This window comes from Otolemur garnettii, unplaced genomic scaffold (genome assembly GCF_000181295.1).
Source record: "Otolemur garnettii isolate 467f Iridium unplaced genomic scaffold, OtoGar3 scaffold00001, whole genome shotgun sequence".
NCBI lineage: Eukaryota > Metazoa > Chordata > Mammalia > Primates > Galagidae > Otolemur > Otolemur garnettii.
Genome location: NW_003852396.1, coordinates 39,387,795 through 39,410,245, shown reverse-complemented (window position 1 = coordinate 39,410,245; position 22,451 = coordinate 39,387,795). Strand labels below are relative to the sequence as shown.

The following is a 22,451-nucleotide window of genomic DNA, read 5'->3' as shown; positions in this document are numbered from 1 at the left end:
CATATAATGTTATTTTTCCCCCCTTAACTGTTAAGATATTTTTCTTTATATTTAAGTAGTTTAATTGTGATGTGGGTTTTCTCTGTGTTCTTTGTGTTTCAGATTTGATGAGCTTTGATCAGTGGTTTTACAGTTTTCATCAAATTTGGAAAAGTCAAATTTTATCATACTTGGCCATTATTACTTCAGATATCTCACCTGGCCCAGACTCCTGTTACCACTAGAAGTTGTTCCATAGCTCTGTTCTTTTTTTTTCAGTCTGTTTTTCTGTTTTCTATGCTGTAACTTCATTAACCTTTCTTTTTTCTGTAGTATCTATTTCATTAATTATATCCAGCATATTTTTATGTTTATATTCTTGAAAATATACAACATAGTTATGATAATTTTAAATATCTTATCTACTGATTTATCACCTGTGTCAGTTTGGAGTTTGTTTCTTTTCTTTTCTTTTCTTTTCTTTTGGAGACAGAATTTCACTGTTGCCCTCGTTAGAGTGCCATGGCATCACAGTTTACAGCAACCTCCAACTCCTGGGCCTAGGCAATTCTCTTGCCTCAGCCTCCCAAGTAGCTGGAACCACAGGCACCTGCCACAACGCTTGGCTATTTTTTGTTGCAGTGTGTCTGGGGCCGGGTTCAAACCCACCACCTTTGGTAGATGGGACCAGTGCCCTACCCACTGATCCACAGGCGTGCCCAATTTGGAGTCTGTTTCAATTGGTTGATTTTTCTCCTGATTATATAGTTTTCTTTTTTTTTTTTTTTTTTTGACAGAGCCTCAAGCTATCCCCCTGGGTAGAGTGCCGTGGCATTACAGCTCACAGCAACCTCCAACTCCTGGGCTCAAGCAAAGTCCTGCCTTAGCCGCTTAAGCCACAGGTGCCGACTCGATTATATAGTTTTCAGCTGCTTTTCATGCCTAGTAGTTTTGTTTCGATGTTAGATGTTGTGAATTTCACGCTGTTGAGTGCTGGATATTTTTGTGTTCCTATAAATATTCTTGAACTTTGTTCTAGGACAGTGGTTCTCAACCTTCCTAATGCCGCAAACCTTTAATACAGTCCAAAGGGGTTGCGATCCACAGGTTAGAACCGCTGTTCTAGGATGTAATAGATCACTTGGAAATAGTTTGCCTTTTTTTAAGGCTTGCTTTTCAGCTTTGGTAGGTAGGCCCATAGCAAAATTTTATCTAGGGCTTTTTTCACACTCTGAGGCAGTACCCTTTGAGTTTTCTACCTTATGCTTAGCAAATTATGTGTTTCCTTTATCTTCCTTTTGGCTGTTAGTAACAAAAAGTGTTCCTGATCTTGGGTGGATCTTTGGGGATCACTCTTCGTGATCCTTTCCCGTGGTTTGTTCCTTGGCCTCAGGTGGTTTTCTAATAACTTTTGTTCTAATCAATACTCAGCTGAAGGGTCACAGGGAACTTCTGCAAATCTCTGAACTTCTCTCTCCATGTTTATCTCTCTTCTCTTAGAACTCTCCTCTGTGAACTGTAACCTCTTTGGCTTCCCAGACTCCCAATTCAGTTGCTTCAGTTCCGCCTGAACTCCACTTGGATTTCCCTGCTTTGCACTGCAGTCTGGAAACTCACCAAGGAGTAAGCTGGGGCAATTGTAGGACTCACATCATTTGTTTCCTTTCTCTCAGGGTTCACTGTCCTCTAACTCCTGATGTCAAGTCCCTGAAAACCACTGTTTCGTGTATTTTGTCAATTTTTTTCATTTGTTGCTGGTTGCAGGGTAAATTCAGACCTCCTTACTCTATCATGGGTGAGGCATATGTTCCTAAGGTCATGATTTTGGACTATTTTATTATGTAGCCAGTGGGAGAATCATTGAATGATTCTGATCAAAGGAGTTAGTGTGAAGAACTTTGATTTTGTTCAGCTTATTTCTACACTGCCGGAAACTTAGGTATGCCTTACACAGAAGTAAGACAGGGAGTTGATGAGGCTGTTGCTGTTGTCCAGATGAAAGATGATGAGAGTCTGAACTATTAGAGTGATGATGAATGATGCTGAGGGTCAGAACACATTTGGTGGATATTTGGAGAATAGACTTGATGAGATTTAAAAAATTTAGATTAGTCATCTGTTTAGTTTTCATAGCAATACTAGACTGCCAACCGTTCTTTCTTCATTGCTATTAAGGAAGGAATTTTAATTCATGATGTAATATGAAGAACTTTATGAAAATGATAGATCACATATTTAATTTATTTTATTTATTTTTATTTATTTATTTTGAGACAGAGTCTCACTTTGTCACCCTGAGCAACCTCAAACTCTTGGGCTCAAGCACTTTTCTTGCTTTAGCCTTCTGAGTAGCTGGGACTACTCAGCCCACCACAACCCCTGGCTATTTTTAGAGACAGAGTCTTGAGCTCAGGTGATTCTCCTGCCTTGGCCTCCCAGAGTGCTGGGATTATGGGTATGAGTCACTGCGCCTGGCCCCATGTATTTAATTTTATTTTAATTTGTATTCTTTTCTTACTGCTTTGTTTTCTATTTATTTATTTATTTTTATAATTTCACCCTGGGTAGAATGCGATGGTATCACATTGGTTCACTGTAACCTCCAACTCCTGGGCTCAAGCAAAGTCCTGCCTCAGCCTCTCAAGTAACTGGGACTACAGGTGTGCCACAATGCCCAGCTAATTTTTTCCATTTTTAACGGAGATTGGGGTCTTGCTCTTGCTCAGGCTGGTCTTGAACTCCTGAGCTCAGGTGATCTGCCTGCCTCAGCCTCCCAGAGTGCTAGGATTATAGGGGTGAGCCACCATGCCTGGCTTCTCACTGTTTTGATTAATCGTGACATTTATTCTCTAATTTGCTGGATTTGTATATTCTCAGTTTGTTGTGAGTTCATGGGGACTAATGTTGTGTGGCTGCTTTTGATTTGTCATCTTTGGTGGCATATCTTGTTATTGATGTGTTTCAGTCAACTTTAAGATGCATTCTTTTTCATTTCTATAAAAGCCTGTGGGCTTTTTGCTAAGTTTAAGTCTGAAAAAAACATAGTTTGTGTGTTCCAAATAAAGCTTTTGAATAATAGGAGATTGTACTGGAAAATCAGAAAATCACGTTACATTCCTACCTAAATTTTTGAATAACCACAAAAAGGCTTGTTTCAGTTGAAATAAACAGATTTCTCTCATTAAATGCTGAATGGATCAAATATGAAAACCTTTTGTAGAATGATTTCCTGTATGCTTTCTTCTCAGTGAATGAACAGTTTTATTTGCCCTATCCTTTGAAAGTTGGTCTGTATGGGCACAATTAGATCTGCTTATTTTGGTAAGCTTTGGTTTTCTGGATATATTGGCATTATTACACAAGATTTCTAGTGAACAAGAGAATAACACTTTAAGAAACTGTCATTTGCTCAAAAGCAGATTTTCCAAGCCAAGAATAAAAAACTTGGGACTTGCATTGAACATGGCCCTCTTCTTAGTTTTGTCTTTGAACAGGTAAAATTAAATTTCTTTTGATCACCTTCCACGCTGTTAAAATGAACAAGTCTATTATAATGTATTGGAAAAACAAGAAGTCTGAGTTTATAGCATTGTTTTTTTCGTTAGCCATTTCCTCAGAGGTGATATTCTCAGTGAAGGAGAGAACACTTGCTAGGCATAATGCTCAGGTTCTAACCAGATTGTTCTTGGATAGAATGGAATAGAAGGACTGATGCCAATGTCAATAATATGTATATAGCCTGGTTTCACCAGGACTTTTTTATCTGAGGAATTTTTTTTTTTTTTTAGACAAAGCCTTGGTCTACCATCCTGGCTGGAGTGCAGTGATGCAATCATAACTCACCACAGACTCAAATTCCCTGGCTCAAGAGATCCTTTTGCCTCAGGCTCACAGATAGCTGAGACTACAGGTGTATGCCATCACAGCCAACTGATTTTTTAAAAATATGCTGGCCTTTGAAAATGCTGGGAATACAGGCATAAGCTACCATGCCTGGATGCCCTGAGGAAATTTTGACTTCAGTTGAAAAAATAAAAAGTTGTCGTCAGAATTATGCAAATATTGATAACTTTTTTTGGAAAATATTTTCTGGAGGACCTTCTTGAGCAATATTTTAGTCACACAGATATTTTCTGGGGTTTTTTCTATTTTTGTTTTTATTGTACTGACCGTTTTTATTGAGAGTTTGTCAATACCCAGCAGATTGTTAATTTAAAATGGTTGCCTTTTATGGCATATATACCCTACCTGAAAAAGTAAACTAATAAGAACTTGGGTAACATAAATGCACTGGGTAACAGACATAGGATCTGGAAAGTGTGCTGAGCTGACTAAAGAAATTTAACAGGATGATAACTTGAGTCTGAAACACCTTTTGTACAGATATAGAACAGCATAAACAAATTTTTAAAAGGGGATTTACATGTTTCATTCAAAATTAACTATAACAGCTGGCACAGTGGCTCATGCCTGTAATCACACCACTTTTGAGGCAGATGTGGGAGGATTGCTAGAACCCAGGAGTTCAAGACCAGCCTGGGCAACAAATGAAATCCTGTCTCTATTAAAAAAACAAAACATTAGCGTGGTCTGGCGGTATGTGCCTGTATTCATAGCTACTTGAGAGGCTGAGCCAGGAGGATTGAGTGAGCCCAGGTGTTCAAGGTTATGATGATCTATAATCATGCTGCCGCCATTGTACTCTAGCTCTCCAGCCTGGGCTACATAGTGAGACCCTGTCTCTAAAAACAATTAAATAAAAACTGCAACAAATCTGAAGAATCCTGTGTTAGCTAAAAGATCTAGTGCAACACCAGGCTTCGCTGTTAATAACGTGGTTATCTATAGTAATAATAGTTCTCTTCTGTAATTAGATCAGCTCAGTTATCCCAAATATTCAGCTCTGAGAACAACTCTGACAAACTGGCATATACTTATACTAGTATACTTTTAATAATAATTTTCCTTACAAGAACTCTAAGAGATAGGTAATAGTGTCTCCATTTTACATACAGGGAAAGATAAAGCACAGAGAAGTAATGTAATTTTCCCAGGGTCAAGTAAATGGTAGAGCTAGTTTAGAATATAGTAGCCTGGATACTGAGTCCATGTTCTTAACCCTATAAAAAAAAAATACTTATTAATTTGTGGCACAAATTGAAATATTTAGAGTTGAAGAAGAGAGAAGATTGAAGGATTGGGAGAGACATAGCAGAGGAGACAGGGAATAAATTTTAGTTAGCTGTATTTAAATATTTGAAGGACTGTCATGTAGAACTTGGACAAAGTTTATCCTGTACAGTTCCAAGAAGAAGGACTGTGACCAATAAGTGGATAACATAATAAAATAGGTTTCTTTCTCAAGTTTTTTTGTTTATGACAGTGAAATCAAATCCCCATTAGTGTAATAAAATATTTATTAACAAATGTTTTAGTCTTCTTGAGCTGCTGTAACAAAGTACAGTTTGAACATCTCTAATCCAAAAATTGAAATCAGAAATGTTCCAAAATCTGAAACTTTTTGAATGCTGACATGATGCCACAAGTGGAAAATTCCACAACTGACCTCACGTCGTAGGCTGCAGTGAAAATGCAGGTGCACAACACATCGTTTATTTAACGTCTCTAATGGGAAAAGACCCTCCCAGTCCCCTTCAGCTACAGTACGTGTTTCCCACACATGCCCAGATATCCCCAAATAAGCATGTCAACAAAGGGTAATGAAATGGCACATTTGCAGGCCAGGTGTGCCAATGGCAGGTTCCCCACGATGCATCACACAGGGGCCAGGACCTTTGTGCATTACTCACTGTATTATTTTGTTTATTCTTTGTTCTCTGATATAAAGATATTGTTGATAATGTCAGGAGGGCCTGCCAGTATCTCTGTGGGTAATAGTGATAAGAGAAAGAGGAAACATTTATGTTTATCTATAGCACAGAAAATAAAGGTTTTGGAGACAGAGGACAGTAGTGTAAGTGTGAGACATCTTACAGAATAGTGTGGTATTAGAATGTACACCACATATGACCTGGAGAAACAGAAATATAAACTGTTGAACTTCTGTGCTGTAAGGGACAAACAAATTAATGAAAAATAGAAACACTACATAAAGTTAGAAATGAAGATCTCAGTCACATACGGAAAGATGGATCCATTAGCATTGCGGTGAACCCCTGCCACTTAAAGGTATGCCGATCATGAAACAAGTAAAGATCTATCACGATAAAATGGAAATTGAAGGGAGCTGTGAATAGTCACAGACTGGTCATAGAAATTTAAGAAAAGATGTTGTTACGGGCTTACCAGGTTCATTGCCCACTCAAGCCATTAGTACAAATACAGTAAACTGAGGAACCAATACACTGAGACGGCAGGGGTTACAGAAATTGTTTAATTTTCCGGCACCCTGTGAGGAGACAGGAGGAAGACTTTGGGAGAAAGAATTTTTGAAGATAGTTTGCCAGGCTGAGGGCTGGAATCATAGGAGTGTAGAAATTGTCTTCTTGTGCTGAGTCAGTTTCTGGGTGGTGGTTGCAAGACCAGTTAAATCAGTTCTTTGGTATGGGCCACTGGTCTGGGTGGGTCAGCCAATCTCCTAGAATGCAGGGCCTGGAAGATATCTCAAAAACTAGCCTTAGGTTTCCCAAGGGAGATTGTATCTGTGGATATAATGAAGGAAGCTAAGAATCTTTATGACCATCATGTATGTGACTCCTGAGTAGTAAGCAATTATAGGAAAGCAAGCTAGGGAACAATGGTTGGTTTTATATATATAAACTGTGTGTAAACCTTTGCAGAGTTCAGGTCCCCACTGCACTTCCCACCATATGGCCCTTTATTGGTTTTATAAAGGGTAGTTTTCAATATGGCATTACATTTTTAAAGATTTGTGGTGATAAAGCATCTGTTGGTCATGAAGCAGTGGAGAAATGCATGGATAAATTGGGCAATGTCATCTCTACTGAAAATTTGACACCAGAACAAGACTGGGATGCTGGTGAAACATGACTATTTTGTTATTTCCCCAGAAAGACACAGACTACAGTTGATGAGATAGCTTCTAAAATAATTAAGGATGCCAAGGACAGAATAACTATGCTTGGATGTGCTAACATAGCAGACATGCGTAGGTGCAAGCTTGTGATAGGCAAATCTTTCATCCTCATTGTTTTCAAGGAGTGAATTTCTTACCCATTATTATGCCCACAAAAAGGCATGGATCACCAGGGACATCTTTTCTGATTGATTTCGCTAACATTTTGTACCAATGGCTTATGCTTGCTTGCGTAGGGCAGCTGGAGTGGATGATGACCGCAACATTTTTTTATTCCTTGATGACTGTTTGCTGGTCCTCCAGTTAAAATTCTCATCAAAAATAATGTCTATACCTTGTACTTTTCCCCAAATTGACTTCATTAATTCAGCCATGTGGCCAGGGTATCCTCAGATCAACGAAGAGTAACCATAAACACACTTATTTGAACAGCATGCTGGCAGCAGCAACAGAGGTGTGGGTGTGGAAGCTTTTCCAAGAGATTTTAGTCTGAAGGATGCTGTGTGTGCTGTTTCCAATGCTTGGAACACCATGACTGAAGAGGTAGTTGTGCATGTGTAGCACAGCCTGTGGGCCTACAACTATATTCAGTGATGATGTTGAGCAAGGTGGTAACTTTGAAGGATTCCATATATCAAGTAGAAAAAAAAATGATGTCTGACCTCCTTACGTGTGCAAAGAATATACCTCCAGTGACTATCAGTAAGTTGAGGAAGATTTTAACACGACACGGAGGCTCCAGTTCATTCATTGCCCAATGATGAAATAGCCTGAATGGTGCTGAATCAACGTGATCATGGTAACAGTTACAACGAAGATGACATAATGCTGCAGAACAGTGCCTACAGACAGATTGCCTACAGACAATCTGATGACAATGTATGATGAGCTTATTGAAGTACTAGGGCAAGGTGCATTCTTAACAGGGCTAGAAATTGCATCAGTTTATAAAATCAAAGAGGAAGCTTTAAGACAAAAACCACCGTTAATGAGGCAGATGACTCTGGGGAGACAGTTAAAAAAGCCGTGGAGTGGAATGCCTCCTCACCCCTAGAGAACCAGCTTCCTGGTCCCTCACTACTTCTGATGTTTGTTCTCACCTAAAAAAAGAATACCATGTAAAGTAACCTTTTGATCAAAACACCCCACATAGGCTGCCTGTGTTTGTTGTTGCTGTTGTTTAACCACTGACACAGGCATTCTGGTGATGCCACTGTGCTACTTAGTTACCCAGAACACGGTTAGTGTCTCAGTAGTGTGGGTGGCTAAGGTGCCTCTGCTTTCTCATGGTTCATTGTACACAAACTTTGTTTCATGAACAAAATTACTGAAAATATTGTATAAAGTTGCCTTGAGGCTATGTGTATTATATATATATATACATATATATATATATGAAACATAAATGAATTTTAAGTTTAGCCTTGGGTCTTATCCCCAAGATATGTCATTATGTATATGCAGTTACTCCCAAATCTGCAAAAATCTGAAATCAGAAACACTTTGGTCCCGGTCATTTCAGGTAAGGGATACTCAGCCTGAACTACAAATTAGGCGACTTGACACAACAGAAATTTATTCTTTCAGAGTTCTAAGGTGTCAGCAAGGTTGGTTCTTTCTGGAGGGCTCTGAGGGAGTCTGTCCCACCTCTTTCTCCTAGCTTTTGGTAGTTGCTGGTATTCCTTGACATTTCTTGACTTGGTGTTGCATCACTCCAATTTTTATTTTTCTCTTCATGTGGCTTTTTCTCCTATGTCTGTCTGTATCTTTTGGATATGTACCTAGTGGTGATATGGCCGTGTTATATGGTATATGTATGATAAATGTTTTTTAAAAGTAAGTTCTTGGCTGGGTACAGTGGCTTATTACTATAATCTTGGTATTTTGGGAGTCTGAGGAGGGAGGATCACTTGAGGCCAGGAGTTTGAGACCAGCCTGAGCAGCATAGCAAGACCCTACCTCTACAAAAAATAGAAAAAATAGCCTGATGCATGCTTATTATCCCAGCTACTGGGGAGGCTGAGGGAGGAGAATCACTAGAGCCCAGGAGTTTGAGGTTGCAGTGAGCTGTGATGATGCTACTACACTCTAGCCTGGGCGACAGCAAGATTCTGTTTTCAAAAAAAGTGAATTCTTTATAGTATAAAAAATTATAAAGAAAGCATAGTATACATACTGAAAAGGTACCACATAATGTTCAATTTGATGAATTTTTGCTAAGTAAACATGCTTCTGTAACTGCTGTACAGATCTAGAAGTAGAACATTAACCAGCACCATAAAAGCCTCCTCGTGATCCTTCCCAGTTACCAGACTACACTGATGCTCTGCTTTTAGTAAAGTATTTTCTCCAGTGGAGACTATTACTTTTTCCTTACCTAGTACAGGATGGGGTTAGTTACAACCTCAACTATCTTTTCTTTTGTGTAAGGTTTTAGGATGTTGATGTTTAATTTGTTGAATAGAAGGCAAGAAAATATTTTCTACTTAAACAGCTTCAAAATAGCTTTATTTCCTCAAACTCCTGGTCTCAAGTGATCCTCCTGTCTTGGCCTCCTAAAGTCCTGGAATTACACGTTGTACCACCACATCTGGCCGTTTTTGTTTTAGTTTTCGTTTTTACAATGAAAGTATTAGTTTATTCAGGTATCATTTATTGGGCATTTGCTATGTACAAAACACTATGCAAAGTCTTTGAAGATTTAGTCTGCTCTTAAGAATGAAGAGTAAAAATCATTCTGGGCCTTTACTGGCTTTTGCTTGGATAATACATTTTTCTTTCTTTCTTTCTTTTTTTTTTTTTTGAGACAGGAACCTCAAGCTGTCCCCTTGGGTAGAGTGCCGTGGCATCTCTTGAGCCACTTGAGCCATAGGCGCCGAGCCGGATAATAAATTTTTCAAGTAATTTAGGGGCAGGGCGTGGAGGCCTGTAATCTTAGTACTCTAGGAGGCCAAGGTGGGTGGATTGCTTGAGTTCAGGAGTTCCAGACTAGCTTGAGCAAGAGTGAAAATCTAAAAATAACTGGATGTTATGGCAGGCATCTGTAGTCCCAGATACTTGGGAGGTTGAGGCAAGAGGATCACTTAAGCCCAAGAGTCTGAAGTTGTTGTGAGTTGTGATGCCACAACACTATTGAAGGTGACAAAGTGAGACTCTGTCTCAAAAATAAACAAATAAATACATAAATAAGTAAAACTATTTTAATTAATTTTAGATGTAGAGAAAAGGTGCAAATTAACCATATTTGAGTTTCTATATATCTTTTACCCAGCTTCCCCTAATGTTAATTTGTTTTTGTTTTTTAGAATTTAGAGTGCTTGTAATTGCTTAGATGTTACGCCCTCCTTTTTCAGAGCTTCTTTCCTGCCTTCCGAGTAGTAGTTCTGAGTTCAGTAGTTGGATGTTTCAGTTTGTTTTTATGTGCCAGAATCCATTCTTTGACTTTGAAGGAGGATTAACACATGTGACACTGGGACCCTGAAGCACTGGAGCCCTCATTTCCTCTTGAGAGGCAAACTACGTCTGTAATCCTTAGGCTTTACCATCAGCAGGAGAACAGTTTAACCTTTATCTCTATCATGTTGCGGTTTCCATTTGTATCATCAGAACTGTCTTTTCTCCATCTCAGAGGCAAGCAATAGATGTACTTTGTGATTATACTTTCCTTTTTCTTTAGAGCTGCTTTTAAGGTAACAAGCTTTGTTCTTCAGTTTCTTATGTTTTATCTACCTTTTTTAAAAAGTCCTGTTTGAAATTATCTGGGGTTTCTGATTCATAGTGTTTATAAATTTCAGCAGTTCTAGAAAATTCTTAGCCTCTTTGAAATATTCTCTTCTTCTGGACTTTGGATTACGTACATCAAATCTTCTTATATGTTTTTTATGTGTTTTATTGTCCATGGCTTTTGTTTTATTTTTTCAATTGATAGCTTTATTAAGAATCTTAAATGCCGTTTTTTTTTTGGAGCCAGAGCCTCACTTTGTTGCCCTTGGTAGAGTGCTCTGGTGTCACAGCTCGCAGCAACCTCAAACTCTTGGGCTTAAGCAATTCTCTTGCTTCAGCTTCCCACGTAGCTGGGACCACAGGCACCTGCCACACCCCTGGCAATTTTTAGAGATAAGGTCTCACTCTGGCTCAGGCTGGTCTTGTACCTGTGAGCTCAGACAGTCTACCTGCCTCAACCTCCCAGAGTGCTGGGATTATAGGCATGAGCCACTGCACCCAGCCTGCCCATGGTTTTCACCTTCTTTTTCTTAGTTCCCATTTCTCTGTATCTTTGTGCTCCCATCTATGTAACTTCTTCACATCTATTTCTCATTCATTCTCCCTTTAGGTAGGACTCTAATCTGCTACTTAACTACAATGTGTCTAAATAGTGTGACACATTTTTGATTTTTTAGAAATTTTACCTTTTAATCACTCTGGAGTTTGGTCCCTTTTGCTATTGCATTCGTTAGTGATACTTTTCCTTTAAACATAAATAAAGTATTTTGTATTTTATGCTTCTAACATCTCAGTCTTTACTAGTCTGATTCTGTTCCCCATTGTTTCTAAAAACTTTTGCTCATGAGCATGGTATGTTCTTCCATTTGTTAATATCTGCTGTTATTTCCTTTCTTAGGGTTTCATGATTTTCTTTGTAGAGGTCCTTCACCTCTTTCGTTATGTATATTCCTAGGTATTTTATTTTTTTTTGAAGGCATTGTGAAGGGAATTGTGTCCTTGATTAGCTTCTCATCTTGGCTGTTATTGGCATATATAAAGGCTACCGATTGGTGGACATTGATTTTATATCCTAAGACACTGCTGTTACTTTTTGATCCCTTCCAGGAGTATTGTGTTCAGTCTTTGGGGTTTTCTAAGTATAAGATCATATCATAGGCCAAGAGTGAGAGTTTGACTTCCTTTTCTCCCATTTGAATGCCCTTTATTTCATTCTCTTGCCTGATTGCATTGGCTAGAATTTCCAGCACTATGTTGAATTGTCTTGGTCTTTTAAGATTTTTCTTTTGAATATTCCATTATTTATTGTTTCATTTTAGTTCTCAGAAATTCATATTTCTCACCATTAGACTTTTAAAAATACTGTTATTATATCAAAATAGAAATAAGAAATGTCTGTGTTCTAAAATTTGGAACGTTTTCATTTTTCTATCTCTCATTTCATTAGACCTACCTATGGCCTGATTTCTGAAGAATGTTGTTTCCTTGTCTAATCTTTACTCTGTTGTTACACTGTGTCTATATCTGCTCTTTTGTTTGCATTTAAAAAACCTCAATTTAAGTCCCAAATACTTCACAGCAAATTTTTTTTTTTGTTTGCTCGTTTTTTGTTTTTGAGACAGAATCTCACTCACTTACCCTGGGGTTGAGTGCCAGGGCATCATAGCTCACAACAAAACTTCAAACTCTTGGGTTCAAGTCTTCAAACTCTTGTCTCAGTCTCCTAAGTAGCTGGGCTTACAAGCACCCACTTCAACACCCGGCTATTTTTAGACACAAGATCTCATTCTTGCTGAGGCTGTTCTGGAACTCCTGAGCTCAAGCAATCCACCACTCTGGCCTCCCAGAGTGCAGCAAAGTGAGACTCTGTCTCAATGAAAAAAAAGAAGGAAAGTATAAACTTAAAGCAACTTCTGTCAATATTAATGAATTTATTAAAGTAAACATTTACTCAATACTGGCTATATGGCAGGAATTCAACATGCGAGGTGCTTGGGGATACAACCATAGTTACTCAAAGAAAGTAAGCTTGTTGTCACTTCTTTCAGAAAGTTTTCTGTGGTCTTCTCCCAGCCTAGTTTAGGTTCTCATCTCCCATTGAATTTGCCTTGATATACTGAAATTATTAGTTTATTTGTTTGTTTTCCCAAATAGATTATGAGTTCTTTTAGGTGCAGGGCTGTCCAACTTGCAGCCCATCAGCCACGTGTGGATTATTTGAGGCCTATTTTGCTTATCTGTGGTGTTGGATATTGCGGAAATTATGCACAGGCCTTTTTTTGCCCATCAGCTTTACTCTTTTTTTTTTTTTTTTGAGACAGAGCCTCAAGCTGTCCCCCTGGGTAGAGTGCCGTAGCATTACAGCTCACAGCAACCTCCAACTCCTGGGCTCAAGCGAGTCTCCTGCCTCTGCCTCCCAAGTAGCTGGAACCACAGGCGCCCACCACAACGCCCAGCTATTTTTTGGTTGCAGCCGTCATTGTTGTTTGGTGGTCCGGGCTGGATTCGAACCTGCCACTGTATGTGGCTGGCGCCTTAGCCGGTTGAGCTATAGGCGCCGAGCCATCAGCTTTACTCTTTATGAAATTCTTCATTCCCTTACCAGGAGAGATAGATAAGGAGTTACTGTACTGCAGTAATTATTAATTTTAATTGAGCAGTTTTGTTTGTCTTTTTCAAATGGATTTTGGTCTGACCTCAGTTTTAGAACATAGTTCTAAGTTGTTATTCAACTCAATTTAACTTTCCATTTTTAAATGTATAAATTTGGCCATAAAATGATTACACTTTAGTCGAGGGACAAGGAAGAAGTTGAATTCAACCTTCATAGGCATGAGTTGAGAGATCACAGTGGATGATTTTTTTTTAAAAAAGTATATTAGCAAATTGAATCAGTTGTTAAGGCTTCCATAAATTAGATGTATAATACTAATAGTCAGAATGGTATTGCCTTAATTTCAAATGAGCTGGAATAACATGTAGAACATACAACAGGTAAAACTCTTTCAAATATACAGTAAAAAGCAATTTAGAGCTAACATATTTTCAGCCCTCAATCTACTCACAGATTATATCCCCAGAGTTCAATTATGAATTGCTCCATTTTTGGTGTCATAGGATAAGTAGATAACAAAAACTAATATAGACCTGTGGTTTTCAACCTAGGGACATTTGGCAGCATCTGGAAGCATTTTTGGTTGTAATAACTTGCTAGTAGTAAGGGAGTACTAGAGGTTACTACTGGCATCTAGTGGATTCAGGCTAGGGATGCTGCTGAACACCCTACGATGCACAGGACAGCCCATATTTCCCCCAAAGAGTTATCTAGCTCCAGATGTCAGTAGCGCTGATGTTGACAATTCTTCCCAAACAATGGATCAAATTTCCAGACCAGCCTAAAAAATCTTTATTTAACCCATAACAGTCCTGATAACCCATAACTGAACTTAGTGTGCTCACAGTGCTCTTTTGTTTGTCACTTAAAATTACTTTGTCTCTGTAGAAAGAAAAGCTCTTCTTTCTGGACCCTCATAGATAGCAAAATCTGGGGCTGCTCTAGTTTCATATATAAATGGACATAGTATTTGCATATAACCTATGCACATCCTCCTGTATACTTTAAATTACCTTCTAATTAATTATAAAGCCTAATACAATGTAAATTCTATGTAGATAGTTGTTATACTCTATTTCAAAAATTTACATTTTTGTCATTGTTATTTGTTTTTTCTTGAATACTTTTAATCCATGGTTAGTTGAATGCATGGATGCTGAACACAGGGATGCAGAGGTCTGACTGTATTGTGTTTGCATGGTGAATGCTTTTTTGTTTTTTAAAACTAAGGCTGGGCGCAGTTGTTTACACCTGTAATCCTAACACTGTAATCCTAACAAGGCTGAAGGTTGCTTGGGGCCAAAAGTTCGAGAACAGCCTGGGTGAGATAGCAAGATAGCAAGATCTTGTCTCTACAAAAAAATAAAATAATCAGCCAGTTGTGGTGGTTGTCATACACCTATAGTCCCAGCTATTTGGGAGGCTAGGGTGAGAGGATCACTTGTATATAGGAGTTCAAGGTTACAGTGATGGTATGATGCCACTACTGAAGTCCAGCCTGGGCAATAGAGCAAGGCCTTTTTTAAAAAAAAGGCAAAAAACCTTGAAAATGTTTAATCAATGCATCAATTTATCCAACAAATTTTCATTTAGAAATAAATGATGGTATAATGAGTGTTTGTATTTTTTAGTGACTCATAACTGATTTATTTTTATTAACAGGGTCAGGAGAAGGCATGGGGAAAATAATCCAGAGATTTCCACAGAGGGACTGGGATGATACTCCTTTTCCACAGGGAATTGAGTTGGTAAGTTGATATTATATTATTGCACTTTAATATCGATATTTTTGTCTTTGTTGTATTTATACTTACATTTATGTTACATTAACCATTAAATAATTTGGTGATACAATTGCAAGATATAGTATTAGAAATAATTTTCTTCCTTCTTAGACTCACAAGCACAATAACCTTTGAATACAGTGATTTTGGAATGCCTATTTTGCTGGGTTTTTTATCCCCACTTAAACTTCTATTGATAATAAAGTAATGAAATTAATGGTTTTTACATACTTAGAAGCTGAAAAATTCCTCTGATTCTTTAGCAAAAATCTTAGCCTAGTAATTTCACTAACACATATAATTTTTTTTTATGAAATTTTCTAAGTTACTGTTTTAGTAAAACAAAACAAACACAGATAATAAACTAATGGTTTGTGTAATGGTGACCAGTCATGGTTTGAATTAGGTCTTGAAATCACCAGTCTGAATTCTTTTCTTTTTAGCTAAAAGGCCTGAAGGTTACTTATAACAGTACAATTCAACTGCTCGTTTTTTGTCAGGCATTTTGAAGGAATGTTATGGTTGAACATAATTTATGCTCCATGATAGTCTAACTGGTGGCAGATCCATGGTGATACTGAAACATTTTGTAATGTAACTGTAAAGTTTGGCTCTCTAAATATACTGGCGTGTGTGTGTGTGTGCATTTTTATTATATATCTGTGTATATAGACACATACAGGCAGTGTTCTTCAAAACAGTTCTTGGTATAATATGATAGTTTAGATACAGACTTTGGAGCAAAACATTTGAGTTGAAATCCCAGTTGCATGGTATGATTCTTGACAAGTTACTCATTTTCTTTGAGCATCAGAGTCCTTATCTGTAAAATGAGAGTAATGCTGATCTTACAGAGCTGTGAGATAAAATAGAAAAAATGTACATCAAATGCTTAGAGCAATGTCTTCCGTAAATGAGGTAGCTGCTTGTATTGTTGTTGCTGTTTATTTGATGTACCTCAAATAAACCCACTCCTCCATAGGAACATTAATTCTCTTGTTAGAATGGATCAGAAATACTCATCAGCTGACTTTGAAAATTATGACTGTCCAGTTGTGCTTCACTGAAGATAAAAGATACATTGCTGAGTGTTTCGTTTTGATTGTTACAACTCAGCCTGTAAAGAAAGCTGTGAGCTTTGTAGGCTCACGGAGAGGTAAATCTTGAATTTTGGCATTAAAAATGGGGAAGGAATGTGAAGATCCAAGGAAAGTGGGCTTATGGAGAGCCCCTTGTATGCCTTTCTCTTTTTCTCCACATGCCTGCAAGTATAATGGGCCTTACAGTGTGAATAACCAGCATTTGTACCATAAAAGCTTTTGAACTCTGTTTCAGTATCCCTTTTAGTGATGACAGAGAGGAGAAAGTTTTGGAGCTGAGGACCTGTAGAACTTATTGTGGGTTCCTACCTCCCTTCACATTGAAGTGTAGAGAGATATAAACTGAAAAAATTTGATAAGATGATGGGGGTGGGGAGATATCATGAATTGACATAGCTAGTTGGCTAGGACTCAGAAGGATAATTTTTCTGTTTTGAAAGCCAAGAAAGTAAATACTATGATACATCTCTTGTTTCTCCAGTAGTGAGGGAGAGGCTCATTGATTTTACTAGTTAGTAAATGGATATTTTTTTCTTTACATGACAAACACTGTTATGTTAAACTGTTGTTAATGTCTCTTTAAGAACAAGTGGAGTCACGTCCTGGTGGATTAGTGAAATGGAAATGCTGAGAGGTACATAGAACTTTTCCTCTCTAAGGTTTTCCTGGATGACATGTGGCCCTTTACACCCCCAAGTGAAGCCTCTTGACCAAATCCAAACTTCACAGAAGGAATCCTTTTATTAAAAGGATTTATTTAGTAAAATACGGATTCAGTCAAAAGGTTGAACTGAAGGGTCTAATAGACCACACGTGACCTCTAAATGGTAAGTTCTCTACCCCTGATAGATTACTGTTAATTTTTATAGTCTTTTTATTATTTAGTGCCTTGTGCTATTTTTGTATGTATTATAGGCATACAAATATTCTGTATATGAACAGTAATAACTTGACTAATTGTAGTATATTGTGTGATCTTGAGTAATTTCTGTGGCTTCAAGACCAAAAATAGATACAATAAAATTTTAGTCTTATTGAAGGTGATCTGGCTCACCCCTAAGTAGTTTCATAATTCCAAGGTGGTAGTGACTCTTTTCTGATGATTCATTGGAAAAAATTCTTACCCCCTCCAAGGTGGGCGAATGACTTTTAGCATATAACATTAATGTCAATATTTAACAGTTGTATAGGACTGATAGACTGTGATGAAATCATATAAATTAGATGATTGCCGGTAGTGTATTAATTTACAAATAAGTAAACAGAGGCTAAGGAAATTTAAATAATTTCACTGAGGTCTAACACCTAGTATGTAGCTGAGGTAGGTTTCAAATCCAGGCCTTTTGACCCTTAGATTCAGCCAAAATACAAGAGCATTCTGGCAATGGTGCTTTAAGCTGTGGTTAGCATTTTAGTGCAAGTGCAGGATCTGAAAACAGATTTCTATAATTTGGAATAAGATTGAGAAATCTTAAGAGAATGCTATATTATTGAATAGAGATCAACTTACTTATTTTGTCTGATGACATATATGGGTTCAAGGCATAATATTAAATTGAAATTATTTTCTGTTGCCACTTCTCCTTCCCAGGCAACATGTACTTGATGTATTTAAATTCTAAATGAATGATAAATATATTCATTCTTATAATGTGTAGAAAAGGATTTTAGGTATTCATTCACTAATAAATTCCAAATTTAATTTAGAGGTTGCTGAATTTATTCTTTCCACTTTTACATAAATTGACTTCTTCTATTGCAAAATGGTGAACTTTAATTTGGATGGATTTTAAAAATAAAAATATGAAAGTAAGCTAAACCCAACATAATGACTATGTTTCCAATTCTGGGATATTTTTATCTTTTTTTGTGCTTTTTAGGCATACATGAAAACCACAGACAGTCATATAAATAAAGTTGCAGTTAATTTTAGAGACAGAATTTCAAAGAAAATTAAATTGTTTTTCAGAGACATTCTACGGTTAACAATCTATTTCTGATCATGGGAACAAATGTTTTTATTGGCTAGGTTATGGACATCGGCAAAATAGTATTGTTTTGACCCTGGCTTCTTTTTAAGATGCTCTGTCTCAGCAGTACATCTTTTTATATCACAATTCAGAGAATATTCCACAATCTTCACTAGGGCCTACCTGCTCTATGGCATTTATAAAGCTATCTACTTTTCTTAGAAGACTAAAGTACTATGTTAAATACATTTTGTGACTTGAAAAAGCTACATTCTAACTTCAGAATTTAAGGTTCTTAAGAAATCAATTATTTATCTAAATTATACACTAGTAATTCAACTACTTGCCATATAAATTCAGTCTTTTGATAGATTCCAGAGAAGAGGGAAAAAAACTTGTGTTCAACATTCTGCAGGAATAACATAGGAAAAGTAGCTTTAGTATGAGGTATTATTAGAAAATAGGGAAGAAAGCATAAGTACTACGTGATGCTTTACTTCTTTTTTTTTGGTGAGAGGGGACAGAGTTTCCCTTTTTTGCCTATCAGTAGAGTGCCATGGTGTTGAAGCAACCTCAAACTCATGGGCTCAAGTGATCCTCTTGCCTCAGTTTTTCATTTTTAGTAGAGATGAAGTCTCACTCTTGCTCAGGCTGATCCCCATCTCCTGAGCTCAAGCAATCCACCCACTTTGGCCTCCCAGAGTGCCAGGATTATAGGCATGAATCACCATGCCTGGCCAATGCTTTACTTCTTAATTTATTAATTTTTTTATTTTTGAGACAGGGTCTCTGTCATCTAGGCTAGAGTGCAGTGACATCATGATAGCTCACTCAGACCTCAAACTCTTGGTCTCAAGTGATCCTCCTGCCTCTCATGTAGCTGGAACTACTGGTGCATGCCACCATGCCAGGTTGTATTTTTAGCTGTTCAGAATACGGATGAACACAACATATGGGATAGCAACCATGAATCTGACCTCTAGGTCAATACTGTTTGCTTAGGAAAATAAGTGTAGAAAGGATGGAATTTCCTCCCTCTTTGTAGAAGACTGTGCTTGAAAGGAGAAAGAGAAAAGTAATATTAGTTGACAGAATCAGGGTTCACAAAGATTTTTAAAGGCAGGGTTTATGGGCTCTTTAAGAAAATGAAATGTATAAGGTAAAAATTGAAGTTTCTATATATAGGTATAAAAAACCAGGTGTATAAATAATTATTTAGACTAAAGATAGGCAGATAATATGCTAGCTAGAGAGATATGAGAAATAGAAGAAGACAGCTATAAAGGATGCCTGTCGTAGATAATGCACATAGCATCTGAAACCTATGTGTTGAGATAGCGTGCTAGGTGATAAATTCAGTTTTAAAGATGGTCCATAGCTTAGTATAAGGGATGTATGGAAGGACTTGGTTCTGCAGAGAGTTGAAGTTAAAATATGAAGACATGGCTTTTAAGATGTACTTAATGTTGAAAAAAGGACTTTTGAAGTTATGTTCTTAATAAAAGAAGTGGATATAAATGGGGTTAAGCTGGAAAGGCATGGTTTGAGCTCTTGTTTTTGTTACCCACTCCCTGACTATAATCTCTTTGAAGGAATAAAACCACATGGCAAGGAACCTGATGAAGTCCAGAGAGGATGCATTTGAGGGAGAGAACAGTCAGTCTCGCTGTTGCACATCTCACACTTCTCCATACTCACCGCAGTGGTTTTATTAGTTCAAACAGACTGTAGTCTGGGAACTGGTAACAAAAGTAGGAGCTCAAACATACCTTTAAGAATCCTTGTTTCAGTACTTAGCATGTAGCAGTGGGGTAGATGGCAGTGGGCTTCACCATTTTCAAAATGTCCTTGGGGTCATCTTGGGCATCACGTTCATTTGGCAGACTAGTAACAGAGAGCATAGAGGATAATAAAAGGGAGTTTTATGGGACACGCTTGGAGGCAATGTATATCACTTCTACCCTATTCTGTTAAAAAGAAGTCACTCCCAAGGCAGTTCACTATAATGGGAGTTGGGCAAATAAAGCCTTGGCATGTGCTTAGGAGAAGAAGGAAACATTTAGTGAACAAACGCTTTCCTCTGCCATACTGTTCTTGCCGAATCAACAGCTCTTTTCCTTATCTTAATTCTCCTTGAACACTTTTTTTTCTGATATCACTAATTTAGTCTTTGTGGTATTATAAAAAATAAATGATCTTTGTCCCTAGTTCCTGTCACAGAGATCCTAAAACCTGTGGAGTTTGCTAATGAGATGGTCAATGGATTAAAGGGCCCTAAATGGCTTCAGGATGGGGGCAGATCACCCTAAGAAGCAACCATGGAGGGTTGGAACTTTAGACGGTTGGAACTTTCATTCCCACTGGGGAAGAAAAAGAGACTAGAGATTGAATTCAGTCAGCAATGGCCAGTGATTTAACCCCTAGCCACCAGGGTTCAGAGAGCTTCTGGGTTGATGAACACATTAATGTCCAGGGAAGGTGGGGTGCCTGGGAAGGGGCGTGGGGGCTCTGCACCACCTCTAGCACAGCCATACCTTGCCCCGGGTATCTCTGCCATTTGGTTTTTCCTTAGCTATATTCTTTATAGAGATACAAATAAACCAGCAACTATAAGTAAATATTATCCCGAGTTCTGTAAGTCATTCCACCAAATCATCATACCTGAGGAGGAGGGTCATGAGAATTCTCAAATTTGTCGTCAGCTGGGCAGGAGTGACGCTACCCGCTTTGGGGCTGGCATTTGAAGTGGGAACAGTGGGAAGAGGCCCTTGGTCTGTGGGGTCTGTGTTAACTCTGGGAAGCCAGAATTTGGTTGAATTGTTGGACACCCCAGTTAGTGTCATAATTGGTTATTATTGGGAAAACCACACATTTTAGTGTTAGAGAAAACACAACACAGTCTTCATCATGCCTTTTCTTTATTTCAGCCCCAGGTTCTTCTCGTCTTCCATTGTTTCCATGTAAGATTCAGTGTTCTTGGTGTTCTTTTTTCCCTTTGGAAAATGGTGGTATAACTATTCTGCTAGTCTTTTGTACTTGAATTGTAGTCACAGCTATGGTTGTCCTTTTCTGCAATTTCTGTAACCTCTCTGTGTTGCCTGCGTGTCTCAAGCAGAGCTGATCCCTATTTCGGTATCTTTTTCTAACACTAGGTTTCTAATGCGGGTGAGTTCTGGTAACAGTCTGGAGGGTTAAATCAAAGGGAGTTCTTCCCTAATTTCACTTCTAGCAATTTGTCTTATAGTTATCTGAAACAAGGATAACTATGTATGTTATTCAAATCAGATTGCTTTTGAGAGTGCAAGGGAATGAATAAAAAATGCATGAACTGGGACTATCTTGAACAAGCTGATTTGTATGGTTACTTACATATACACATGATTGAATAACCTCATACATGCACATGTATGGGTGCCGAAGGTTGGAAACTACCTGAATGACCGTTAATAGCAGACTGGTTGAATTAGCGGTACCACAGCTATTCACTGGAACATAATAAAACTGTTACAAAGTATGAGATAGAAGAAGATATACAAATGACTAAGAAGTACATGAAAAGATGCAAACCAATCTTTAGGGAAATGCAGATCAGAACTACAGTAAGATACTGCCTTATACCCATTGGTATAGCTACTATCAAAAAAACCCAAACAAAAAATTAACAAGTGTCTGCAAAGATACAGAGAAATTGGAATCCCTGTGCTCTGTTGGTGGGAATGTAAAATGGTACGACTGGTATGGAAAACAGCATGGAGGTTTTTCAAACTAATTGAAAATAAAATTACCATATAATCCAGCAATTTCGCTCAACCTAAGTATTCATAAACAGATGAATTGAAAAGTGAAATGTGGTATATACATATAGTGAATTATTATTCTGCTTTAAAAAGGAAGGAAGGAAATTATGACATATGCTCCGTGTACCAACTTAAATAAGGTTCAACCCAAAGTATGACTCTTGGTACGTAAGGCTAAGGGAAATAAGCTATTCACAAAAAGGCAATTACTATATGATTTCATTTGTGTGAGATACCTAGAGTAGTCCTGTTCGTACAGACAGAAAGGAGAATGGTGACTGCCAGGGGCTGGGGAACGGGAGGAATGGCCATCATTTAATGAGTACAGATTGTCAAGAGTTCTGGAGTTTAGTTGTATAACAGCATGGATATACTTAACGTTACTGAACTGTATACTTAAAAATGGTTAAGATGGTAAGTTGTATGT

General features: G+C 37.8%; 1 protein-coding gene across 1 annotated transcript in view; it reads left to right on the top strand.

Annotated features, from left to right (window-relative positions):
- The window catches only part of SBF2 (SET binding factor 2), a 436,540-nt gene that overhangs the window by 89,099 nt on the left and 324,990 nt on the right, over window positions 1–22,451 (top strand). The window contains exon 2 of the mRNA XM_023509946.1: window positions 15,036–15,121. Within this exon, the coding sequence (XP_023365714.1) occupies window positions 15,036–15,121 (86 nt within the window). The remainder of the gene's footprint in view (window positions 1–15,035; window positions 15,122–22,451) is intronic.